This window comes from Triticum aestivum, chromosome 2A, assembly GCF_018294505.1.
Source record: "Triticum aestivum cultivar Chinese Spring chromosome 2A, IWGSC CS RefSeq v2.1, whole genome shotgun sequence".
In the NCBI taxonomy this organism is placed as follows: Eukaryota; Viridiplantae; Streptophyta; class Magnoliopsida; order Poales; family Poaceae; genus Triticum; species Triticum aestivum.
Window position 1 is genome coordinate 146,517,886 of NC_057797.1, and position 22,849 is coordinate 146,540,734.

The 22,849-nt window shown below is 47.8% G+C and overlaps 1 protein-coding gene across 2 annotated transcripts; it reads right to left on the reverse strand.

The window, feature by feature from the left end:
• Positions 1-6,057: 6,057 nt before the first annotated feature.
• LOC123188064 (probable mitochondrial saccharopine dehydrogenase-like oxidoreductase At5g39410) lies at positions 6,058-11,832 on the reverse strand. 2 transcript variants are annotated; one of them, XM_044600092.1, is made up of 2 exons: positions 10,993-11,799; positions 6,058-7,073 (listed from the first exon to the last, which is right to left on the reverse strand). In XM_044600092.1, exons 1-2 carry the CDS (start codon positions 11,662-11,664, stop codon positions 6,384-6,386), a joined length of 1,362 nt encoding a protein of 453 aa, XP_044456027.1. In that variant the 5' UTR covers positions 11,665-11,799; the 3' UTR covers positions 6,058-6,383. The 2 variants fall into 2 exon arrangements, with proteins under 2 accessions (XP_044456027.1, XP_044456026.1); XM_044600091.1 differs by lacking the exon at positions 6,058-7,073 and adding an exon at positions 8,135-9,045 and having other exon boundaries at positions 10,993-11,832.
• Between the last annotated feature and the right edge of the window lie 11,017 nt (positions 11,833-22,849).

Genomic DNA, 22,849 nt, shown 5'->3' on the forward strand with positions numbered 1-22,849 from the left:
GAAGGGGTACAACATTACATCATACATACATATACATATACAACTACAGAAGCTATACAGTCTAACACCCTCCCTCAATCTTAGCCACCTCCTAAAGAATCTAGAAGGGTAAGATTGCGTCGACAAGTCTCGAACTGTGGAAGAGGTAATGGTTTGGTGAAGATGTCTGCAAGTTGATCCTTGGAAGAGATGAACTTGATCTGTAGTTGCTTCTGAGATACCCGTTCCCATACAAAATGATAGTCCACTTCGATGTGTTTCGTTCGGGCATGGAATACCGTATTAGCAGATAGGTATGTAGCACCGATATTATCACACCAAAGAATAGGAGACTGTGATTGAGATATACCCAATTCCTGAAGCAAAGACTGTACCCAGATAATTTCTGCAGTTGCATTAGCCACGGCCTTATACTCAGCTTCAGTACTGCTACGCGGAACAGTAGCCTGTTTCCGAGCACTCCAGGCGATCAAGGTAGAACCAAAGAACACAGCATAGCCCCCCGTGGATCGCCTGTCATCCGGACTGCCAGCCCAATCCGCATCAGAATACGCCGAAATGACCCCAGAGGGGTTCGATCGAATGTGCAAACCATAGGACAACGTGAAGCGAATGTAACGCAAGATGCGCTTCACCGCAGACCAATGAGTGTCACGAGGTGCCTGAAGATACTGACATACTCTGTTGACAGCAAAGGATATATCTGGACGTGTGATCGTCAAATACTGCAGCCCACCAACAATACTCCTGTACTGTGTCGCATCAGCAGAAGACAGGAGGTCACCATCAGCAGCAGTAATCCTGTCAGTAGAAGACATTGGTGTAGTAGTCGGTTTGCACTTAAGCATCCCGGCCCGCTGCAACAAATCCAAAGAGTACTTCTTTTGTGTCATAACAAGACCATTGGGAACAGAAGCAACTTCCACACCAAGGAAGTAGTGAAGCTTCCCAAGATCTTTGACCGCAAAGTCAGCACCAAGAGACCGAACAAGAGCAGCAGCGGCCGACTGAGAGGAACAGACGAGGATAATATCATCCACATAGACCAGCAGATACATGGTAACTTCAGGCCTTTGTAGAAGAAATAACGAAGAGTCAGCAGCTGATGATGCAAAACCATGAGCACGAAGGGCTGTCGCAAGACGAGCATGCCAAGCACGAGGAGCTTGCTTCAGACCATAGAGTGCTTTAGTGAGCCGACACAGATAATCAGGACGATCAGGATCAGAGAACCCGGGGGGCTGCCGCATATATACCTCCTCTTCCAGAACACCATGGAGAAAAGCATTCTGCACATCAAGCTGACGAAGAGATCAACCCCGAGTAACTGCAAGAGAGAGAAGAAGCCTGATAGTAGTAGGTTTAACCACTGGACTGAAGGTGTTTTCATAATCAAGACCATAACGCTGCCGAAAACCTCTAGCAACCAGTCGCGCCTTGTAGCGCTCGATAGAACCATCAGAATGCTTCTTCACTTTGAAAACCCATTTAGAATCAATAACATTAACACGAGGTGGTGGCGGAACAAGGGTCCATGTCTGGTTACGAAGAAGAGCATGATACTCCTGCTCCATGGCCTCTCGCCAAGGAGGTATACTCAGAGCAGCTTGATACGTACGAGGCTCAGAGGTAGGATCCGCACGAGCAGCAGCCAGACATGCAGCCAACCAAGCAACAGTACCATCAGTGCGCTATTTGGGCTGAAAAACACCACTGCGACTCTGTGTGTGTGGTCGTTGAGGAACCATAGGAGCCACAGGAGCCGGAGAGGACTCAGGTGATGAAGACGGCGATGGCGATGACAACTCGGCCATCGACGGGGAGGCCTCAGAGAGCACCGGCGAGAGCACACTGGAGGCAGGTGAGCTCGGCCCAGGCGAGGACGGTCCAGGCAAAACCGGCGAGGCGGGCCGAGGTAGTGAGGCCGGCTCAGGGGCCAGGGGCACCAAGGCCGGTGGAGCCGAGCGAAGCGGCGAGGTCGGCTCAGGGGCCAGGGGCACCGAGCCGATCGGCCCAGCCAGTGACACAGGCATCCCAGAGGCCAGTGGCGCCGGTCCAGAAGTCGGGGGCGCCGAAGCACATGGCGCGGTGGGTAGTTCGATCGAACGTGCATGGGCACGAGGATCGAAGCCATGCAGGGGAACACCCTGATCGTTGTGAACCGCTGGTAAGTCCAGCGAGGGAGACGATGGCGCCTCCAAAATTTGCAAACGAGCCCCACGTCCAGTGCCTGCACCATGGTTAGGCAACAAAATAGGAGGGTATGCAATATCATCAAATTGGTCAGATGCAACAGAGGATGGATGCAAAGATGGTGGTTCAGCAGTGGACACAGGGAGCTTGGCAAAGGGAAAAACATGCTCATCAAACACGACATCCTGAGATATATAGATACGATTTGTGGGAACATGAAGACATTTATATCCTTTATGGAGAGAGCTATAACCAAGAAAGACACACTTCTTGGAACGAAACTCAAGCTTGCGCTTGTTATACGGGCGAAGATGTGGCCAGCAAGCACACCCAAAAACCTTAAAAAAGGTATAATCAAGTTGTTCATTAAGGAGAACCTCAATGGGAGTCTTCATGTTCAAAACACGAGTGGGAGTACGATTTATGAGAAAACATGCAGTGGTGAGAGCATCACTCCAGAATCGAAATGGAACCGATGCATGGGCCAAAAGAGTAAGACCAGTTTCAACAATGTGACGATGCTTACGTTCCACAGAACCATTCTGTTGATGTGTATGTGGACATGCTAAACGGTGAGCGATCCCAAGCGACTGAAAGAAGGAGTTGAGGTTGCGATATTGGCCCCCCAGTCCGACTGAACATGAACAATTTTGTGCTTGAGAAGGCGTTCAACATGTTTTTGAAACTGAACAACAATGTCAAACACGTCAGATTTGCGTTTAATGAGATAAAGCCAGGTAAAACGACTGTAAGCATCAACGAAACTGATATAATAATTGTGACCACTGACAGAAGTCTGAGCAGGACCCCATACATCTGAAAACACAAGTTCTAAAGGATGTTTCACCTCACGACTAGACTCCGAAAAAGGAAGTTGTTGACTCTTCCCCTGCTGACAAGCATCATACACTGCTACATGTTTATTACTAGACATGCTAGGAAGCTCATGACGACGCAAAACATGACGAACGATAGGTGTGGTCGGGTGACCAAGACGAGCATGCCACTGTGACGGAGATACCCGAACTCCACTGAAAACGCGAGCGACACCAGGATGCTCCAGACGATAGAGACCCTGGCACAACCGCCCGCTAAGAAGAATGTCCCTCGTGCCCCGATCCTTAATAAAAAGATCAAAAGGATGAAATTCACAAAGCACAATATTATCACGTGTAAGTTTAGGAACAGAAAGGAGATTACGTGTCACAGAGGGAACTCTAAGCACATTACGAAGTTGAAGACTCCTATTTGCATGCCTAGTGAGAAGAGATGTTTGACCAATATGAGATATATGCATACCTGCTCCATTGGCAGTGTGGATCTTGTCGGAGCCGTGGTAGGGTTCGCGAGTATGGAGCTTGCCCATCTCACTCGTCAGATGCTCCGTGGCCCATGAGTCCATGTACCAGTGGGGATCAACAGAGTAGGACTGAGTGTGCCCTTGCTGTTTCGTGGACACCGGCCGATCTGCCATGGCCACCTGACGCGCAAAGTTGCGCGTGTCCTTGCCATCATTGCCGAGACCCAGAAAACTCTTCTGAAAGCGTTTGTGACACTTAGAGGGCCAGTGCCCTTCAATGCCACAGAGCTGACACACGCGCTTACCGCCAGCCCTTGGTAATGTCGCGGTAGCAGGGGGGCTGAGGCAGGCAGCGGTGGTAGCCCCGAAGGGGTCCGAGATGATGAAGAAGGGCGGCCACCCTTGGAGGCGGCGTTGGCCGAGAGGGAGCCCCCACTGACCCTGGAGCGGCGTGACTCAACCCGTTGTTCCGTGAGAAGGAGACCGAAAAAGACCTCATGCGCCATCATGGAGTTCGAGTTACCCCGCTCGTTGATGATCTCAACCAAGGCGTCATACTCCTCATCGAGACCATTGACAATGAACGAGTTGAACTCGGAGTCGGTGAGGGGCTGTCCGATGGAGGCCAACGTGTCGGCAAGGCCCTTGACCTTGTTGTAGAACTCAGTGGCCGTGGAGTCCAGCTTTTGACACTCACCAAGCTGGCGACGAAGAGTGGAGACACGAGCCTGCGACTGTGCCGCAAACGAGCGCTCAAGAATGGTCCATGCCTCATGAGACGTCTTGGAGAAGACAACAAGTCCAGCAACAGCCGGAGTGAGTGACCCCTGGATGGAGGAGAGGTTCGCCTGGTCCTGCCCTGTCCAAACACGATGCGCCGGATTGTAGACTGGGCAATGCACGCTATCCACCAGCGCAGGGGGACAGGGGAGAGACCCGTCGACGTAGCCCAGGAGATAATGACTCTCGAGGAGCGGAAGGACCTGTGCACGCCAGAAGATGTAGTTGTCTGATGATAGCTTGATGGTGATGAGATTACCAAAGTGGAAAGGCGGCGGCGGCAGAGAGCCCGCGGGGTAGGCTGCCAGAGGCGTATACGCCGTAGAGGCAGAGACCGCGGGTACAGCCGCGGGAGCAGACGGTGGGATGGCCGCGGGAACAGGAGGCGAAGTGGCCGGGCCCGATGCGGCAAGGCCAGCCATCAGGGCTGACGAGGGCGCCACCAGCGCGAGGGGCTGGCCACCGCTAGATGGAGCGATCGGGGCCGCGCCGATGGAAATGGGCGACGAGGCACCCGCTGTGGCAGCAGCGGTGTGAGCCACAAGTGCATGATGATCGGGCGGCAAGGAGAAAAGGGACCCGATGCTCCTCGTCCCGATCGAAGACGTCGAGGCCGCTGCAAGGTCGAGGGGTCGGGAGAGTAAAGCCGCAAGGAAGGCTGGCAGGAAGCTAGCCGTGGAGGAGCCGGAGGCGGCGGGGCCCGACATGGCGGCGGCGGCGCGATCTCAAGGATGGCGGCGGCGCGGCGCGAGCGACAGGGACAGCGGCGACGGGTTCTAGGGTTTTGGCGGAAGCGTGTTGACCTAGGCTAATACCATGCGAGACAATATATTTGGGGAAACCGGCCCAACCCTCTAGGGGTGGCCTATCTCATATATATAATGAAGGGGTACAACGTTACATCATACGTACATATACGTATACAACTACAGAAGCTATACAGTCTAACATCCAGATACCTGAGAAATAGCAAAAAAGATACAAATACACATAGAGTTGTGTAGTGGCAAAGCAACTTGATCGTGTGCGCGCACAACAACCTCCTATGTTTGGCTTTGTGCGGTCGCCGTCTTGGACCAAGAGTCCACCATGGCCCCTGTTCATCGCGGCCAAGGGATAGTGTAGGGGAGAGACCAAAGGCGGCAAGTGGTCAAAGATTGCGATGGATGGCCGTTTGTGATGCACATGATAACATGGAAACACACCGTCCGAGTCTTTCACTAGTCCTTATTACTAGCCTTTTGCCTTTACATACAAAGCCGTTGGTAAAGCGCGCCACACACATGCGTCGGTCGGTGCTCAGTCCAAAAGCGCGGTCTCAACAGAAAGCTCGCGAGCCATCATGATCCAGGCGACCGTCTTCCATCATGGCGAACCGGACCCGTAGGGGACACCGCACTACTGCAAGTCTGTAACGGAACGAGACGAGGCGTGCACGTCTGGTGCGCCAGTGCTGAGGTGAGTACACACGGCCTCACTGCCCGGCGGGCAACGCACTTTCCGTTTCGGTTGTTTTCCCCCGGTCCAGGAAGGCTGCTGCCGCCGCGCGCTCGATAGATCGAGCTGGGAAGACAAGCGAGAGAAAGGCGTGTGGAAACCTTCTGGCCGAGAAGGCGCCGTTCGCGCGTGTTGGCTCGATCGTGTCGTCGAGACTTGTGCTACTACCCTTGTAGGCTTGTACGTACACACAGATGAGATAAGTTTCCGAGAACTGCACTGGTAGGCCAGCACAAACAGGATGAGATAGACATGCAGGTTCCACAGGACTTGCACTTACACGACAATTTTGAACTCACGACACAACATTTCTTCTCTTCTACAGCCGTAGGACTTACACTTACACTTACACGCTTATTATACGTATATATTTCACCCAATCACCCATACGATTCACATTACACGAGCACATCCTATTCTTTTTTTCTTCCGTGCGTGGTAGTAATAGTAATACGGACCTACAGTTCACTTCACATAAACACAGCATACAGGACGCTACGTTTCTTCACAAATAGTATAAGGCCATTGAACCTGCTAGACACTCAGGCGACAGATGATAGATACCTGGTTTAACGACGAGATCAGGTGTAGGAAGCACGAGCCTGTTATAGTCTCAAGGGAGGGTCCTCGTGGAGATGAGCTCGAACGACATGCCGTTCTCCTCTAGGCGCTTCTGGAGATCCGTGGGGCCGAAGACGGCGCCCGGCGTGTACACCCCGCCCTTCGGCAGATTGGCCCGCTGGCTCAGCAGGACGAGGGCGCACTGGACGAGGACGATCGGGGTGGTGATGTACCCGATCTCTGGCCCTGAAACTCTGGTCACGATCTCCTTGTCTGGCTTGCTCCCACGCTCTGATGCGCGGGCCGAGTCGCTGTAACCACGGCCGATGAACCACATCTTGAACGAGGCGCTGCGGACCTCCTCTTCTGTCGGCCCGGTCTTCCTGAACAGCCCGATGGAGAAGAGCTCAGGGAATTTCAGCAAGAGGGACCTGCCAAAGGAGAAACCCCCTAGGATGCCGATGAAAAGTCCAGTGCACAGCCACAAGAAAAGGCCCAGGATCGAACGGCTGCTGATCTTCACACCGAAATGTGCAGGTTTGATAGAGGACCAGAATTCCTTCCTATGCTCTGCAAATTCTGGGGTTTCGTCCGCACCAGGAAGGCCCTCGGGATGCTCTGTCACTTTTGCTAGGGTTCTCTTCACAACTACTGTGTCAGCAGAAGGTAACTTCATCACCCACAATCCTAGTGCCTTGTCATGCTCAATCAGTGATCCTTTGGGGGGCGGAGGCCCCGGAATCTGCACAAAGGGAGAAGAAACCTTAGCATCAAATGTGATCATTATACAATCAAAAAAATGATTCCATCATAATTTCACCAACTCATCATCGCAAGCATTAGATTCAGGGATTCAAAGGCTATAACAAATGTGGTGGACATTTTCGCTAGGATCTTTATTTCTGACTTACTAATTACTACAAAAAGAATATTGAAGATTCTATATCACAACAAAGATCAGGGCAGCTAGAAATACCAGACCTAAGTAGAACTCAGATTGTGGCATTACCAAAGCCAACTCATTTTGCTTTGTCTTCATAAAGCATTTTCCTTTTGCTTTTGTCAGGGTTACTAAGATGAAAATATCCAACAACCATGACATCTATATCTTGTAACATCATAATGCTCTTTATTTATCAACACATTTTACTCCCTTCAATATACAAGTTAGTCTTTTCTGAATAAAAAATGATTTTATGATAATTACTGCATCATGATCAGGAACATGATCGCCGAGGATGCTGCCATTCAGTTGATTGAAGACAATGCTCAAGCTGAGGATGCTTTATCATAAACTTTAGTAGGTTTAGATAATGAAAGAATGCACCTAGAACAGTGACAGCAGACAAACATACCAAGCAATTCTGTCATCAGGCATAAGCAGGTTTATGATAATCCCCATAGCCCAAATTATTAGGGTCCTTTCCTTTTTTTTCCTACTCTTTTCATGTTTCAATAAAGTGGAACAGCTAATCCTTTTCACAAATAGATTTACCATTTAATAAGACCTTTGACACTAGGTGCACTTGTCGAGGTATCTCCGCAACAATATTCACCGACAATAAAAGAATGATTCCATCATAATTTCACCAACTCATCATCGCAGGCATTGGATTCAGGGATTCAAGGCTATAACAAATGTGGTGGACATTTTCGCGAGGATCTTCATTCCACGACTTACTAGTTACTACAAAACATTTAAAAATATTGAAGATTCTAGTATATCACAAGAAAGATAAGGGCAGCTTCTGATGATAAAGAGGGGGGGGGGGGACCCCGCCGCTAACACAAGGAAGAGGAAAGTGAACAATGGGATTACATAGACACTTATTATATATTTCACACATATGATTCACATTATACAAGCACATCCTTTCTTTCTTTCAGGTGCGGTAGTAATACTGTCTTGTCTTATTTCACATACGACACTCACGTGATAGCTGGTTTAGTGATGAAAGAAAGCAGGCTGATTGTCCAAGAACACCACAGATCAGGTTCAGGAAGCACGAGCCTTTTTGTTAATCTGAAGGGAGGGTCCTCGTGGAGATGAGGTTGAACGACACGCCGTTCTCCTCGAGACGCTTCTGGAGATCTGTGGGGCCGAAGACGACGCCCGGCGTGTACACCCCGCCTTTCGGCAGATTGGCTCGCTGGCTCAGCAGGACGAGGGCGCACTGGACGAGGACGATCGGAGTGGTGATGTACCCGATCTCTGGCCCTGAAACTCTGGTGACCATCTCCATGTCTGGCTTGGTTCCACGCTCTGATGCACGGGCCAAATCGCTGTACCCATGGCCGACGAACCACAGTTTGAATGAGGCGCTGTTCACCTCCTCTTCTGTTGGTCCAGTCTTTCTACACAACCCAAGGGAGAAGAACTCGGGGAATTTTAGCAAGAGGGACCTACCCAAGGAGAAACCCCCAAGGATGCCGATGAAAAGTCCAGTATACAGCCACCGCACAAGGCCCAGGATGGAACGGGTGCCAATCTTCACACCGAAATGTGCAGGTTTGATAGAGGACCAGAATTCCTTCCTGCGGTCCACAAATTCTGAGGTTTCATCCACACCAGGAAGGCCCTCGGGATGCTCTGTCACTTTTGCTAGGGTTCTCTTCACAACCACTGTGTCAGCAGAAGGTAACTTCACCACCCACAATCCTAGTGCCTTGTCATGCTCAATCAGTGATCCTTTGGGAGGTGCAGGCCCCGGAATCTACCCAGAAGGAGAAACCTTAGCATGAAATGATCATTCTCCAATAAAAGTTTGATTCCATCATAGTTTCGCCAATTCATCATCAGTTCATCACACATTGGATTCACAGATTCAAAGGCTTTAACAAATGTGGTGGACATTTTCATTAGGATCTTTATACTATGACTTACTAAAAAACATATAAGAATATTGAATATTCTGTATGCCATGTCCAATCTATCACAACAAAGATGGGGGCGGCTAGAAATAATGGGCCTAAGTTGAATTCAGATTGTGGCATTGCCGAAGCCAACCCATTTTGCTTTGTCTTTATAAAACATTCAGCCACACAAAAATTTGTGTGGGCATCGGTATTTAGATCAACCACACAAAATTTACATCCAATCCAAACGGGCCCCAAATCAAAGAATGAATCCATTATTAAGGGCAAGCAAGGCAAACGTGGAGTGTATTACTACCAACAAAATGGCAAAGGGGTAATATTACCCACTTAGAAATACCCATTCTTCATGAAGTAGCAGTGTAGCACATACATTTACACAACAAAAGGCATGGCAGACACCATTCACATGTGAGAGGACCAATGTTAATCTGAGCTTAAGCATTATTCAGTAGTTAGTAGTTGGTCCACGATATATGTCAGCTTGATTTTATAGTCCTTCTTGGAGCAGGCAGTTAGCACAACATACACGGCTGAACAAAAGAATTACGTACAAAATTTTGACGCCTTCAAACAAAGGTGATGGTCAGGGGTAGGCAATCTATAATTTCTAAGAAAATAAAGAAACAGAACTATACCAGGTTGTACACAAGTACACAAACACCATATATAACCCAGACATCAGCAGTAAGGCGGCGGTCAGGAGTAGGCAACAATTTTCTTGCAAGAAAATAAAAAACCAAAAGTTACTATACCAGGTTTGTCCACAACCATGAGTGCCTGTAGAGTGTAGACCATACGTACCCCAGGCATTAGCAGTAGTGTATGATGATAAAAGACAAGCAACTAGATTTGTGTCTTCCCTATCGTCTGTAAGTCTCTATCTAGTCTATAACCGTCCGCCTTCTTAGTTATATAATAAAAAACTATGTCACACATATTCTGTCCTATCTCGACCTGCATCAATAACTTTTAGATTGGATTTTCTAGTGCTAGTAGTACACCATACCAGCACACGTAGTACATACTCCCTCCGTCCCAAAATAAGTGTCGCGGACTTAGTACAACTCAATGGAGGGAGTACATCTTTGTAGGTGGTCCAAAATTGGCACTTAGAAAGAAAATCCAAATGTTCTGAGAGACAGATAACTGGATTTTATAATAAAGAAAGTGCCAGTTTTATGATAACTAACAGAGCAATGCTATTCCTACGCACAGATTATACAAAAAAACATTACGTTCTGGTTCAATCTGCCGATGGTTAGCTATAACCGTGGGGTAGTTACAATTCAAAAAGAACTAGTACGTACAGTTTTCGCAAAAGTCTTGTGTAGAAATAGGATTTTCGTAGGTGCAAAGACAAGGATCAGGGATCTGGCCCAACAAAGCTATCAATTAGCAGTGTTACGGTATGTTCGTTCATCATGAAAGTCAGGATAAGGAAAGACATAATTCCTCCTTCTAATTGAATTTATTAGTTTCTACGGGTTTGCTAAAGCACATCTAGATGTGCCATAAGTATTGCACATATAAGTTCTATGTCATTGATTGTACGCGGAGATTTGTGCGGGTATTTTCTCTTTTCTTTTTCCTTCTCTTTTTATGTTGATAGAGTCACTTAGATGTGCACTAACTAGAGCACATCTAGATGTGCCCCAGCTTCTAGTTTCATCCCTATGATGGGGTACTGTTAATCCCCTCATGAATCACTACCATCCAAGCAGATTGCTGTGATGAAATAAGTAAATCAATTCCGAAACTGCAATGTAAGAAATGTAGTAACTCACCTTGGGCTTTGCCGGCCTTGGCCTGGACCGGCGCAGTGCCTGCAGCTCGCTGGCGTTGGCCACGCCGAGAACGGCCGACTGAAACGTGCCGAAGTTCCCGACGATCTTCCTGTCCGACTCCAGGTTGACGTAGGCGACCACGCTCAGCGGCGCGGAGGGCGGCTTCCACTGCCTGGAGTTGAACAAGAACCCGAGCTCCGCGGGGATGGAGTCAAACCCGCAGGCGGAGACAATCAGCGACCCGTTCCTGGCGGCGACCTCGTGGAGGTCGGCCTCGACGCGCTCCATGAACTCGGGCTCGCCGGAGATGTCGAGGCAGTCGGCCCCCGCCTCGGCGCAGGCCGCGGCCACCTGGCGGCCGTGGAGGCGGAAGGGCCCAGCGCAGGAGAGCAGGACGCGCGCCCGCGCGGCGACCGCGGCGAGGGAGGCCGGGTCGGAGGCGTCGGCGAAGAGGATGGGGACGTCGGGGGCGGGCCCCGGCGCGGCCGCCCAGCGAAGCGCGGCGGCGACGCGGTCCCGGCTACGGCCGGCGAGCGCGAGGGTGCGGAGTGGGGAGGAGTTGGGGGGCAGGAACTTGAGCGCCTCGCGGATGACGTACTTGCCGGTGAAGCCCGAGGCCCCGAAGATGACGACGTCGAACACCTCCGGCCCCGGCGGCACCGGCGCCGCCATGGGAGAGGGGGTTTGGGCTCTCGCTCGGGTGCGGCGCGTTGGAGTTGGACTGAGAACTGGTGCGAGGCGGCTTGGCTTGGCTTCTCCTGCTCGGTGCGACCGCTTTTGACGTTGCTGTGGGAAGGGACGCCGTCACGTTTTCAAGCCTGATCTCGCAGCGTTTTGTTGTGCGTAGCTTGCAGGTAGGTGGCTGTTCGCTGCTGGTAATTTGCATGCAATGCGCAGTTGGTTTGCTAGCAGGTGTGGAGCTCGATCTGAAAAAAAGCAGGTGTGGTGTTGCTCGAGCATCAGTCACAATAAGAATATTAGGCCAACTCCATCGCACGACCCCAAATGAACGTCCGCTTCTGTCTTTTGGACGTCCGTTAGAGTGCGATTTGGCGGACGTCCACCTCCGGACAAGCGCTTGGAGCATCCGCGCCCAACGCGTACGAGCCGTCCTGACCTCAAACGGATACGCCCCGTCCCGATCTCCTCCGCCCCGTGCCGAGCTTCTCCGCCTCGTCGCCGTTCCGCCCCGCCCTCATCAGCTCCTTCGTCGCGGCCGCTCTGCCCCGCCTCGCCGCTGCCGCGCCAGCGTAGCAGCTCGCCGCCGTCGCCCCGACCCACCTCGCCGGCACCCTCAGTCGCGCCCTCGCCGGTCCTGGTTGCATCTCCAGCTGCGGCCCGTTCATGGGCTGCCGTCCCGTCGCCCTCCAGCGCGGGGCGCGTCCAGGGGAGCGTGGCGATGTGCAGGGCCGCGTGAAATGTGCGTCCCCACCCCGAGCTCCTCTGCCTCGCCGCCGTCCCGCCCCGTCCTCAGCTCCTCCGTCGTGGCCACCCCGCCACGCCTCGCCGCTGCGGCGTCACGCCTGCGCAGCCACGCCACGGAGCTGGTGCTAGCACGCCGCTGCGCACGCGCTAGTTTAGCTAGCTAGCTACCACCCAGCTGCTGATGCACACGCACTAGTATTAGCTAGCTAGCTAACTAGCATCCAGCTTCTGTTGCGCGCGGCGGCGGGCGCGGGGCGGGCGACTGCGGACGTGGCGGTGGGCGACGGCGGACATAGCGGCGGGCACGGGGCGCGTAGTGGCGGATGCGGCGGCGGCGGGTGGCGGGCAGCCGACGGGGGAGCAACAAGAGCAACAAGGTCGCGAGTGGCTCGGTGTGGGTCGCTGACCTGTGGGCCAGTGGTGGACATGAGCAGACGAGAGGAAGCGAGGAGATCGTTCGTTTTTGTCCGTCCAGGCACATTCATGGCCCAAGTTTGGTCTGGATTTAGAGTCAGGCTGGACTGAAAAGGACGCTAACGGACAACTTTGTCCGTTTGGATGCTCCCGTTGGACCATGTTTTATCCCAAACGAACAACTCTGGACGATTTGAGGTCGTGTGGTGGAGTTGGCCTTATATGTAGGCATGAAACCATAAATCACGAGTGGACATGGTACCACGTGAGGGTGGTATCACACCCGTCCGTTGTGTGTGATGCAGGTCATATGCATATCACTTGTCGGGTATGTGCATTTTACAGTTTGAAGTATTCCTAATAGAAGTTGTATTCCCAATAGCAATTAGTGACCATAGCCGACGAGGCTGACAAGAGCAATCCATCTATACACAGAGGGTGGCTAACGCATGCACCAGCGGTTTAAATGCAACATGCAGACCATCCCGCGTCTCCTCTTTCACTTATCCCGCTTCTCTGTTCTTGCGACTTTGTTCATGTGCATGGCTACTGCTCCATGAAGATGTGGAGCTCCCTCTGGAAAAAATTCCCCACCCCAGCTCATAGCTCCTCCCCTCTTCCCCTTAAGCCATTTTTCTTGTTCTTGTGCTTGAGCAACCTTATGGCGTTGTGCATAGTGCACAACGGTGAAGATAGACTAATTTTCTCTATAGGATGATCCAGCTCTTCTCATTTAGCTTGTCATCCAATTAGTATTTTCCTTAAGGTCCGCCCTATGTGTGCTAAGTAGTACTCCCTCTGTAAACTGATATAAGAGCGTTTAGAATACTAAAATAGTGATCTAAACGCTCTTATATTAGTTTACAGAGGAAGTAATTATCACTTAGTTACCGACAATGTCATCAGTTAGATATAACCCACTATTAATGGCAAACAATATTTTCTTCCAATCCTGGATTATGGTGTCCAGTATGCTCACTAATATCTAGAGTGCTAAATCTATGGGGGTGTTTGTTTTCAGTGACTTTTTTGTGTAGGGACTAGAAAAAGTCCTTTTTAGAGACTTTTTTACCAAAGGGGAGGGACCTTTTAGGGACTAAACTAGGCATTTGGGACTAAGAGGGTGTTTGTTTACAGGGACTTTTTTGTGTAGGGACTAGAAAAAGTCTCTCTTAGAGACTTTTTTACCAAATGGGAGGGACTTTTTAGGGACTAAACTAGGCATTTGAGACTAAATGAAGAAGACTCTCAAGGAGAGTCTTTTTGAGACTTTTTGGGACTTTTCCAACAATGCCCCTCCATGCACCCATTGGCCCGCCACCCCATGGTATTGTTTGATTGTTATTTTTTTATATACTAGGGGCAACATGGTCATTTAATAACCTCTAGGGAGGGACTAGAGACTTTTTAGTCTATGGAAACAAACAGGGAGTGACTTTTTAGGGACTAGGGACTTTTTAATTGGGACTAGAAAAAGTCCTAGGACTAAAAACCAAACACCACCTAAATGAAGAAGACTCTCAAGATGAGTTTTTTTTTTGAGACTTTTTGGGACTTTTCCAACAATGCCCTTCTATGCATTCATTGACCCGCCACCCCATGATGTTGTTTGATTGCTATTTCTCTATATACTAGGGGAAACATGGTCATTTAATAATCTCTAGGAAGGGACTAGAGACTTTTTAGTCTTTGGAAACAAACAGGGAGGAACTTTTTAGGGACTAGAGACTTTTTAGTTGGGACTAGAAAAAGTCCTAGCACTTATGAACCAAACAGGGCCTATATCTATACTACCTCCGTTTCAGTTTACAAGTCCTGCGCGTATACCTAGGTTGCCAATTTTATGACCCTAATATAAACTATATAACACAAAAATTATATCTTTTGAAAGTAGAAACTCCAAAGTTTATGTTGGTATATTTTTTGTAATATATGACTTGTATTAGGTTGGTCAAATTGACGACCTAGGGGCACGCGCACGCCCTGTAAACTGAGAGAGAGGTAGTATCTATTATTAAAGGAAGGTGATATTCTTGATTTCGTCCCGTTTCATTTGGTCCCGCTTCAATTAATTTCTGGTAGGCTATTTGGTTTCATTACTTGCCATCCGTTTTGGCCTAACGAAGGAAGCCCATCTGACGGTGCACTGTGGCCCATGTCCAGAGAAAAATAAAATTGTCAATGAGAGGGTTCGATCTCATAACCTGTCAACCGGGCACACACAATTTTTCCAACTGACCTAGCTAGAGATATGAGTGGATTTTTTTCTTCCGTTGCAACTCACGGGCTTTTTTGCTAGTAGCAAAAATAAAATAAAGTAACTCATATAGATTAAAATAGGCTATTTGAATCAGGAATAGCTACTCTATGACATGAATCAATTGGCATGATGTGAGGAGGCAACAGTAGATTGATGCTTGATTCGTTCATATCTAACAGTGGGCGGTTGGAACTTACTAGGAATAGCTCCCCAGAAGAGATTCACATAACAGAACATGGAGCGGCTTATTATGCCTAGAAGATCAGATGCCGGACTTAGAAAATGCACTTAGACGAGTGCTATTTATTGCTTGGCTTCCCGTTGCCAGGTTCGGATCCCTTAGACCGAACAAAACATTGTCCGGCGAATAACTCCACCAATTAAATGGTGCAGTGCATGCTGTTGGTGAATTAACATTTTTGCCATTGCACTGAAAATGCATGCAATCTCCTTTATGGTTAGACATTTCAAATGGAAATTATAATTAGTTGAGCATAAAAACTTGTATGAATTGGATTGCTTCATCATTGATGCACATGATGGTAATATACAATATTTAGATATAACTGCTTGTTTTAGGAGATGATTAACTGGCCAGTGCAACATGGGGCAGCTAATGACCCTAGAGCTTGGATCATGAGATGGACTAGCAGAGTCACTCCGGAAGAGGATGAATGGAAGGGGTGGACGACATCAGGAGGAACTTTATCTTCAGCGATAACATCTCTCACTGAATCTTGACAGTATCAGGGAACACCCAACTCCTCTCCTCACCATGTGCTACCTCCCTTTGTCACCCCCTCGCGCTCCTCTACTCGCTGCTCCACTAGCACGCACACACACGGAGAGAGAGAGAGAAGAGGTGAGATGAGACACATATCCTATCACATCTCTCCTAAAGTTGGGCAGCATTAATGCCAATTATGTTCTCTGGCTTGTTCCAAGTATTTACATCATGTATTTGCAAACTCTACGATTGCATATCCCCTCGTATTCAATTCATCACTATACTAAGTAGGCATCTCAAAGCTTCAATGGACTGCCTGAATATCATCCTCGCATGCCACCATGTCCCAAAAATTTGCCTCCGATATGGGAGTATTAAAAAGCTAAGGAACGAAGTACTTTAGTTGTTAAACAAAAAATGAGGAATGTTACCTAAAAAGCTAAGCATCAACGCATTGAAAGAGAACAGTTACTAAGCTTTTTAATACAATTAGCACATCATCTAAGCATTCATGCATTGAAAAAGGCCTGATACTGCCTACTATCAAGATTGGCAGTTGAACAAGATAAGGTGGGTATACCCGGGTCTCCTAGATTTTTCCGTTATCTTCTCTTCAAAGGGGTATTACGTTACCGTAGCCACATGTTCTTTTAGATTCAAACTTCTCTTCACCTTCATCAAGATTGACAGTCGACAATGTCACGCATGAACTTACCAAAGGTAGGAATTTTTAGTATATCAGTTAAATGCAAGAAACTTTAAGATCAACAACAACTTGTAGAAAGGAAGAGTAGAGTGCATCATTTGAAGGTGGTCTTACAACTTTAAGGTAAGGTAGGGTTTTCTTAGTTTTACCTCTCTTTTTTTCTCTTCACCTTTTTGTTTATTTTTTGAAGCCTGACTGCTTTCTCCTCTAGTTGGATAAGGTGGTCTGGTGTTCTTTTCCACTCTTGTTTCTTTAGTTCTTTCAGCTTCTGGTCCTGCTTCTTCTTCATTATTATCACCATCTACCGTTTCTGCATTGGGATTAACTTCTTTATCAGCCTCTTCTTTCGCTTCATTGTTTTGTGCATGTTGAGGACATGTTCCTCTGGTTCTTCTTCCCCAAATAGGAGTTCTATATTTTCTTGAGTTTGGCTCTAACTCTCTCTTCTCCTCTCTTCTTGTTCCTTCTCGTACAATTCCAGTCCTTTAGGGTCACGCGTTCTTTTACAACTACACGTTTCAATTTCATCAGCAGAAACAACGTTGTCTTTATCTAATTGAGCAATAATTAAAAATTAGGTTTCAGAAATTTGAGAGCATTGAGTTTCTGTCATGCGAGAGTGTTTATATAGATTCTTCGCCGCATAACTTAACCCTTCTACCTCTTCGGAGAGGTAGGCTATAACCTTATCATTATGACGAATGCATCTTTGGAAATCTCTGTTGAAGTTGTCTTGGTGAAGCTTGAATTTATTTATCATTTCTTGAAGTTTGTCCTCCTGTTGATATATACTAAATATATCCACTTTTTCATTGATAACTTGTTCAACAAGTTTGCCTTTTTTGAATAACCTTTTTAAATTCTTCCATGTCTTCAACATGATATATTTTTCAGCTTGGCTTCATTGGCTCCTCAATATTCCACTGCTCTTTAGAAATCGTAATCTTTTCTATAAGTGCCCGTCCTTCTTCAAGAGTTAGAGACATGAAACGTCCTCCTACACTTAGATCAAGAATATTTTTTTGATCCATCGTTAATCCCATGATAAAACATGTGAAGTATGACATGTTCAGCATAACCATAGTTAGGGCAAAGGTTTAAAATTTTAGAATATCTTTCCGAGCTTCCATATGGACTTTCTCCATCTTCTTGAATAAATAGAGTGAGAATTATTTGTAATTTAGTAATCTTTGAGCCCGGAAGGAATTTAGCCATAAATTTTTTTGCACACATTATCCACCTAGTTATACTCACATGATATAATTAATTGTACCAATTTCTAGCATCACCCTTTAGAGAAAACCTAGAGAGTCTTAACAAAACAAATTCTCACGACACATCCTTCAGTTTAAAAGTACCACATAGAGTATCAAAGAACATAAGATGTGCTTGAGGGTCCTCATCTTCGGTTCCTGCAAAGGTATGCTTTTTAACTTCCATGCTAAGATCACAGTTAATCGAATACTCTTTTGCATAATCTGTAGGATACATATAGGAGATCTTTGAATCATAATTGGAACACAGTAATCTCTTATAGTCTTCTTTGGTTTCTGAATAATCGACATCTGTGCAAACAAAGTTTTAAGCTTAGCTATCTGATTATTTTTTGTATTTTTATATTAATGAAGCTTGTTGCTCCCGGGGAAAATGAGCAATATAATCTGGCAAATATATTCTTCCAAAACGAGTAGAGCTCCTGCCACTTACATGAATCATCTACAATAACAACACATACAAAAACTGTTATGAAACAAATACTCTGCACTTAGCTCCTTGGCAATGGCACCAGAAAATTCTTGATGCATGCAAGCCACAAAGGGTTATGTAGCACTTTCGTGGAAGTATCCCAATTAGTTATCGTCCCAACGAAAAGCAGAGGAGAGTATTTATATTAGCGCTTTTGTCACACAAAAGGTGTCACAATTCTCATGTGAAGTAAATGTCTATGATTCTGCAAATATTGTTATTTTCCTAGTGGACGGATAAGCCAGATTGACAAGGATAAAAGGTTTGTAAAAACAATGGTAAAGACACTTAGAAATAAATGTCATCTATGAATGTGAAAGTAGATTTGTGTTTCCTACAATGGAGAGATTAGGCGAGGAGAGAATTCACCTCATGGTATATATGTCAAGTGTGCCAATGCGACGGTAATACTAGTTACCTTGTATTATAATCATAGTATTTGGTATATTTTCCCATAGGCAGATCATCCTAAAGTTATGGAACTCCTCTTCGTGGGGTTACATTCCATTCTATGGTTTTGCTTCACCGTTGCCACAGAGTGGTTGTCTCCACAATTAAGGTCCTTGGACCGGAACACAACATTAAGTTTCGTGGATCATCGTTATATCATATTGTCTTTAGTCCTCATAGATATCTCCACTTGTCACGTCAGAGGTCACATGCTCCCTAAAAAATATGTGTTACCTGTGTAGTTCTTGAGATCGTGTTGCCTAGGCCCTTAAATTGGACAACACGTGTAGGTTTCACCACTATATAACAACTTACTAGACAGATCAATACATTACAAATAAAATTGACAACATATAGATCATGTAAAAATGAATCTTACCACTCGCCTACATCTCCCATGCCTAGGGCAGAGTACCCACGCATCATAAGAGAGAAACCAATCACACCAGAGATTTAAACAAATGAAAACCATATCGATAATACCATGAAGATCCACAATAAGATGAAATGGATAATTCAAATAGTCTTGATCTCGAGATGAGAATGAATAGAGTTAGAACTTGTACTCACAACTTGGAATTTATCTTACAATGGTCAAGGATGAGATGATGATGGAGATGAAATGACCAAAACTAAAAAGATCTTCGAAGGTTCTTCGGATCTCCTCCTCTTCTATTCTAGATGTGGCGGCGGCGGCTAGGGTTCTCCTCTCCCCTCCGTCCCTTCACAAAAGTGCCTTGTATAGACGTGGTGGAGCTGCTGGCAACTCATACGACCGCTGATATGGGCGTTGGTGATTGCATGGAACCCCGGGCAGACAACAGAACCCGGATCCTCTTTAAAAATAACAGGGTTGGCACTGCCCCTCAATACCGACACACACTTGGTCGGGTCGCTCGACCCGGCCAAGCCCCGCAAGCCGGCCAGACTAGCCGACCCGGCAAGACGCGTCGACTCGGCCCAACAACTAGCGCAAGACAACTGAACCCGACACAACCGAAGCCTCCTCAACAAGCCAGCACCACCCATGGCGTGCTACACAATCCAGCCACGGGTCAACTCCCGTCCCATCCAGGCCGTATGATGGGACGAGACTTCAATCAACGATGACCAAGGTAACAGTGCCCCGCCCATGCCTCTGGTCAGCAGGAACGTGGCAACAGTGCCCCTCACCTACCCGCTGACCAAGGCTGGCGTGGCTACAGTGCCCCCGCCTTCACCACCGACGATAACAAGCAGCAACATGACGGAGAGCACTGTACATGACTCGATTCGGCCACGCCCTGACGATCGACAAGACGGCGCACAGTCCTCCTAGGCATGCGGGGCCCGCACCTAGGGGAACCCGGCGAACCACAAACCCTCAGCGGGACCCAGCCCGGTGTTGGAAATATGCCCTAGAGGCAATAATAAATTAGTTATTATTATATTTCCTTGTTCATGATAATCGTTTATTATCCATGCTAGAATTGTATTGATAGGAAACTCAGATACATGTGTGGATACATAGACAACACCATGTCCCTAGTAAGCCTCTAGTTGACTAGCTCGTTGATCAATAGATGGTTACGGTTTTTCCTGACCATGGACATTGGCTGTCATTGATAACGGGATCACATCATTAGAAGAATGATGTGATGGACAAGACCCAATCCTAAGCATAGCACAAGATCGTGTAGTTCGCATGCTAAAGCTTTTCTAATGTCAAGTATCATTTCCTTAGACCATGAGATTGTGCAACTCCCGGATACCGTAGGAATACTTTGGGTGTGCCAAACGTCACAACGTAACTGGGTGGCTATAAAGGTGCACTACGGGTATCTCCGAAAGTGTCTGTTGGGTTGGCACGAATCGAGACTGGGATTTGTCACTCCGTGTGACGGAGAGGTATCTCTGGGCCCACTCGGTAGGACATCATCATAATGTGCACAATGTGATCAAGGAGTTGATCACGGGATGATGTGTTACGGAACGAGTAAAGAGACTTGCCGGTAACGAGATTGAACAAGGTATCGGGATACCGACGATCGAATCTCGGGCAAGTACAATACCGCTAGACAAAGGGAATTGTATACGGGATTGATCGAATCCTCGACATCATGGTTCATCCGATGAGATCATCGTGGAACATGTGGGAACCAACATGGGTATCCAGATCCCGCTGTTGGTTATTGACCAGAGGACGTCTCGGTCATGTCTGCATGGTTCCCGAACCCGTAGGGTCTACACACTTAAGGTTCGATGATGCTAGGGTTATAAAGGAAGTTTGTATGTGGTTACCGAATGTTGTTCGGAGTCCCGGATGAGATCCCGGACGTCACGAGGAGTTCCGGAATGGTCCGGAGGTAAAGATTTATATATGGGAAGTCATGTTTTGGTCACCGGAAAAGTTTCGGGTTTTATCGGTAACGTACCGGGACCACCAGGAGGGTCCCGGGGGTCCACCAAGTGGGGCCACCAGCCCCGGAGGGCTGCATGGGCCAAGTGTGGGAGGGGACCAGCCCCAGGTGGGCTGGTGCGCCCCCCCACAAGGGCCCAAGGCGCCTAAGGGGAGGAGGGGGCAAACCCTAAGGGCAGATGGGCCTTAGGGCCCATGCCTGGTGCGCCTCCCTCTCCCCCTCCCCTTGGCCGCCCCACAAGATGGGATCTGGGCTGGCCGCCGCCCCTAGGGTGGAACCCTAGGTGGGGGCGCAGCCCCCCCTCTCCCCCTATATATAGTGGAGGCAAAGGAGCAGCCCATAGACAAAGTTTCTTCTCTTGTTGGCGCAGCCCTACCTCTCTTTCTCCTCATATCTCGCGGTGCTTAGCGAAGCCCTGCTGGATCACCATGCTCCTCCACCACCACCATGCCGTTGTGCTGCTGCTGGATGGAGTCTTCCTCAACCTCTCCCTCTCTCCTTGCTGGATCAAGGCATGGGAGACGTCACCGGGCTGTACGTGTGTTGAACGCGGAGGTGCCGTCCGTTCGGCACTAGGATCTCCGGTGATTTGGATCACGACGAGTACGACTCCTTCAACCCCGTTCTCTTGAACGCTTCCGCTTAGCGATCTACAAGGGTATGTAGATGCACTCTCCTTCCCCTCGTTGCTGGTTTCTCTATAGATAGATCTTGGTGACACGTAGGAAAATTTTGAATTTCTGCTACGTTCCCTAACAGTGGCATCATGAGCTAGGTCTATGCGTAGTTTCTATGCACGAGTAGAACACAAAGTAGTTGTGGGCGTTGATTTTGTTCAATATGCTTACCGTTACTAGTCCAATCTTGATTCGGCGGCATTGTGGGATGAAGCGGCCCGGACCGACCTTACACGTACTCTTACGTGAGACTGGTTCCACCGACTGACATGCACTAGTTGCATAAGGTGGCTAGCGGGTGTCTGTCTCTCCCACTTTAGTCGGATCGGATTCGATGAAAAGGGTCCTTATGAAGGGTAAATAGCAATTGGCATATCACGTTGTGGTTTTTGCATAGGTAAGAAACGTTCTTGCTAGAAACCCATAGCAGCCACGTAAAAAAACTTGCAACAACAATTAGAGGATGTCTAACTTGTTTTTGCAGCAAGTGTTTTGTGATGTGATATGGCCAAAGGATGTGATGAATGATATATGTGATGTATGAGATGATCATGTTCTTGTAATAGGAATCACAACTTGCATGTCGATGAGTATGACAACCGGCAGGAGCCATAGGAGTTGTCTTAATTTATTTATGACCTACGTGTCAATATAAACGCCGTGTAATTACTTTACTTTATTGCTAACCGTTAGCTGTAGTAGTAGAAGTAATAGTTGGCGAGACAACTTCATGAAGACAGGATGATGGAGATCATGATGATGGAGATCATGGTGTCATGCTGGTGACAACGATGATCATGGAGCCCCGAAGATGGAGATCAAAAGGAGCAAAATGATATTGGCCATATCATGTCACTTTTTGATTGCATGTGATGTTTATCATGTTTTTGCATCTTATTTGCTTAGAACAATGGTAGTAAATAAGATGATCCCTCATTAAAATTTCAAGAAAGTGTTCCCCTAACTGTCCACCATTGGGAAAGTTCGTCGTTTTGAAGCACCACATGATGATCGGGTGTGATAGATCCTTACGTTCAAATACAACGGGTGTTG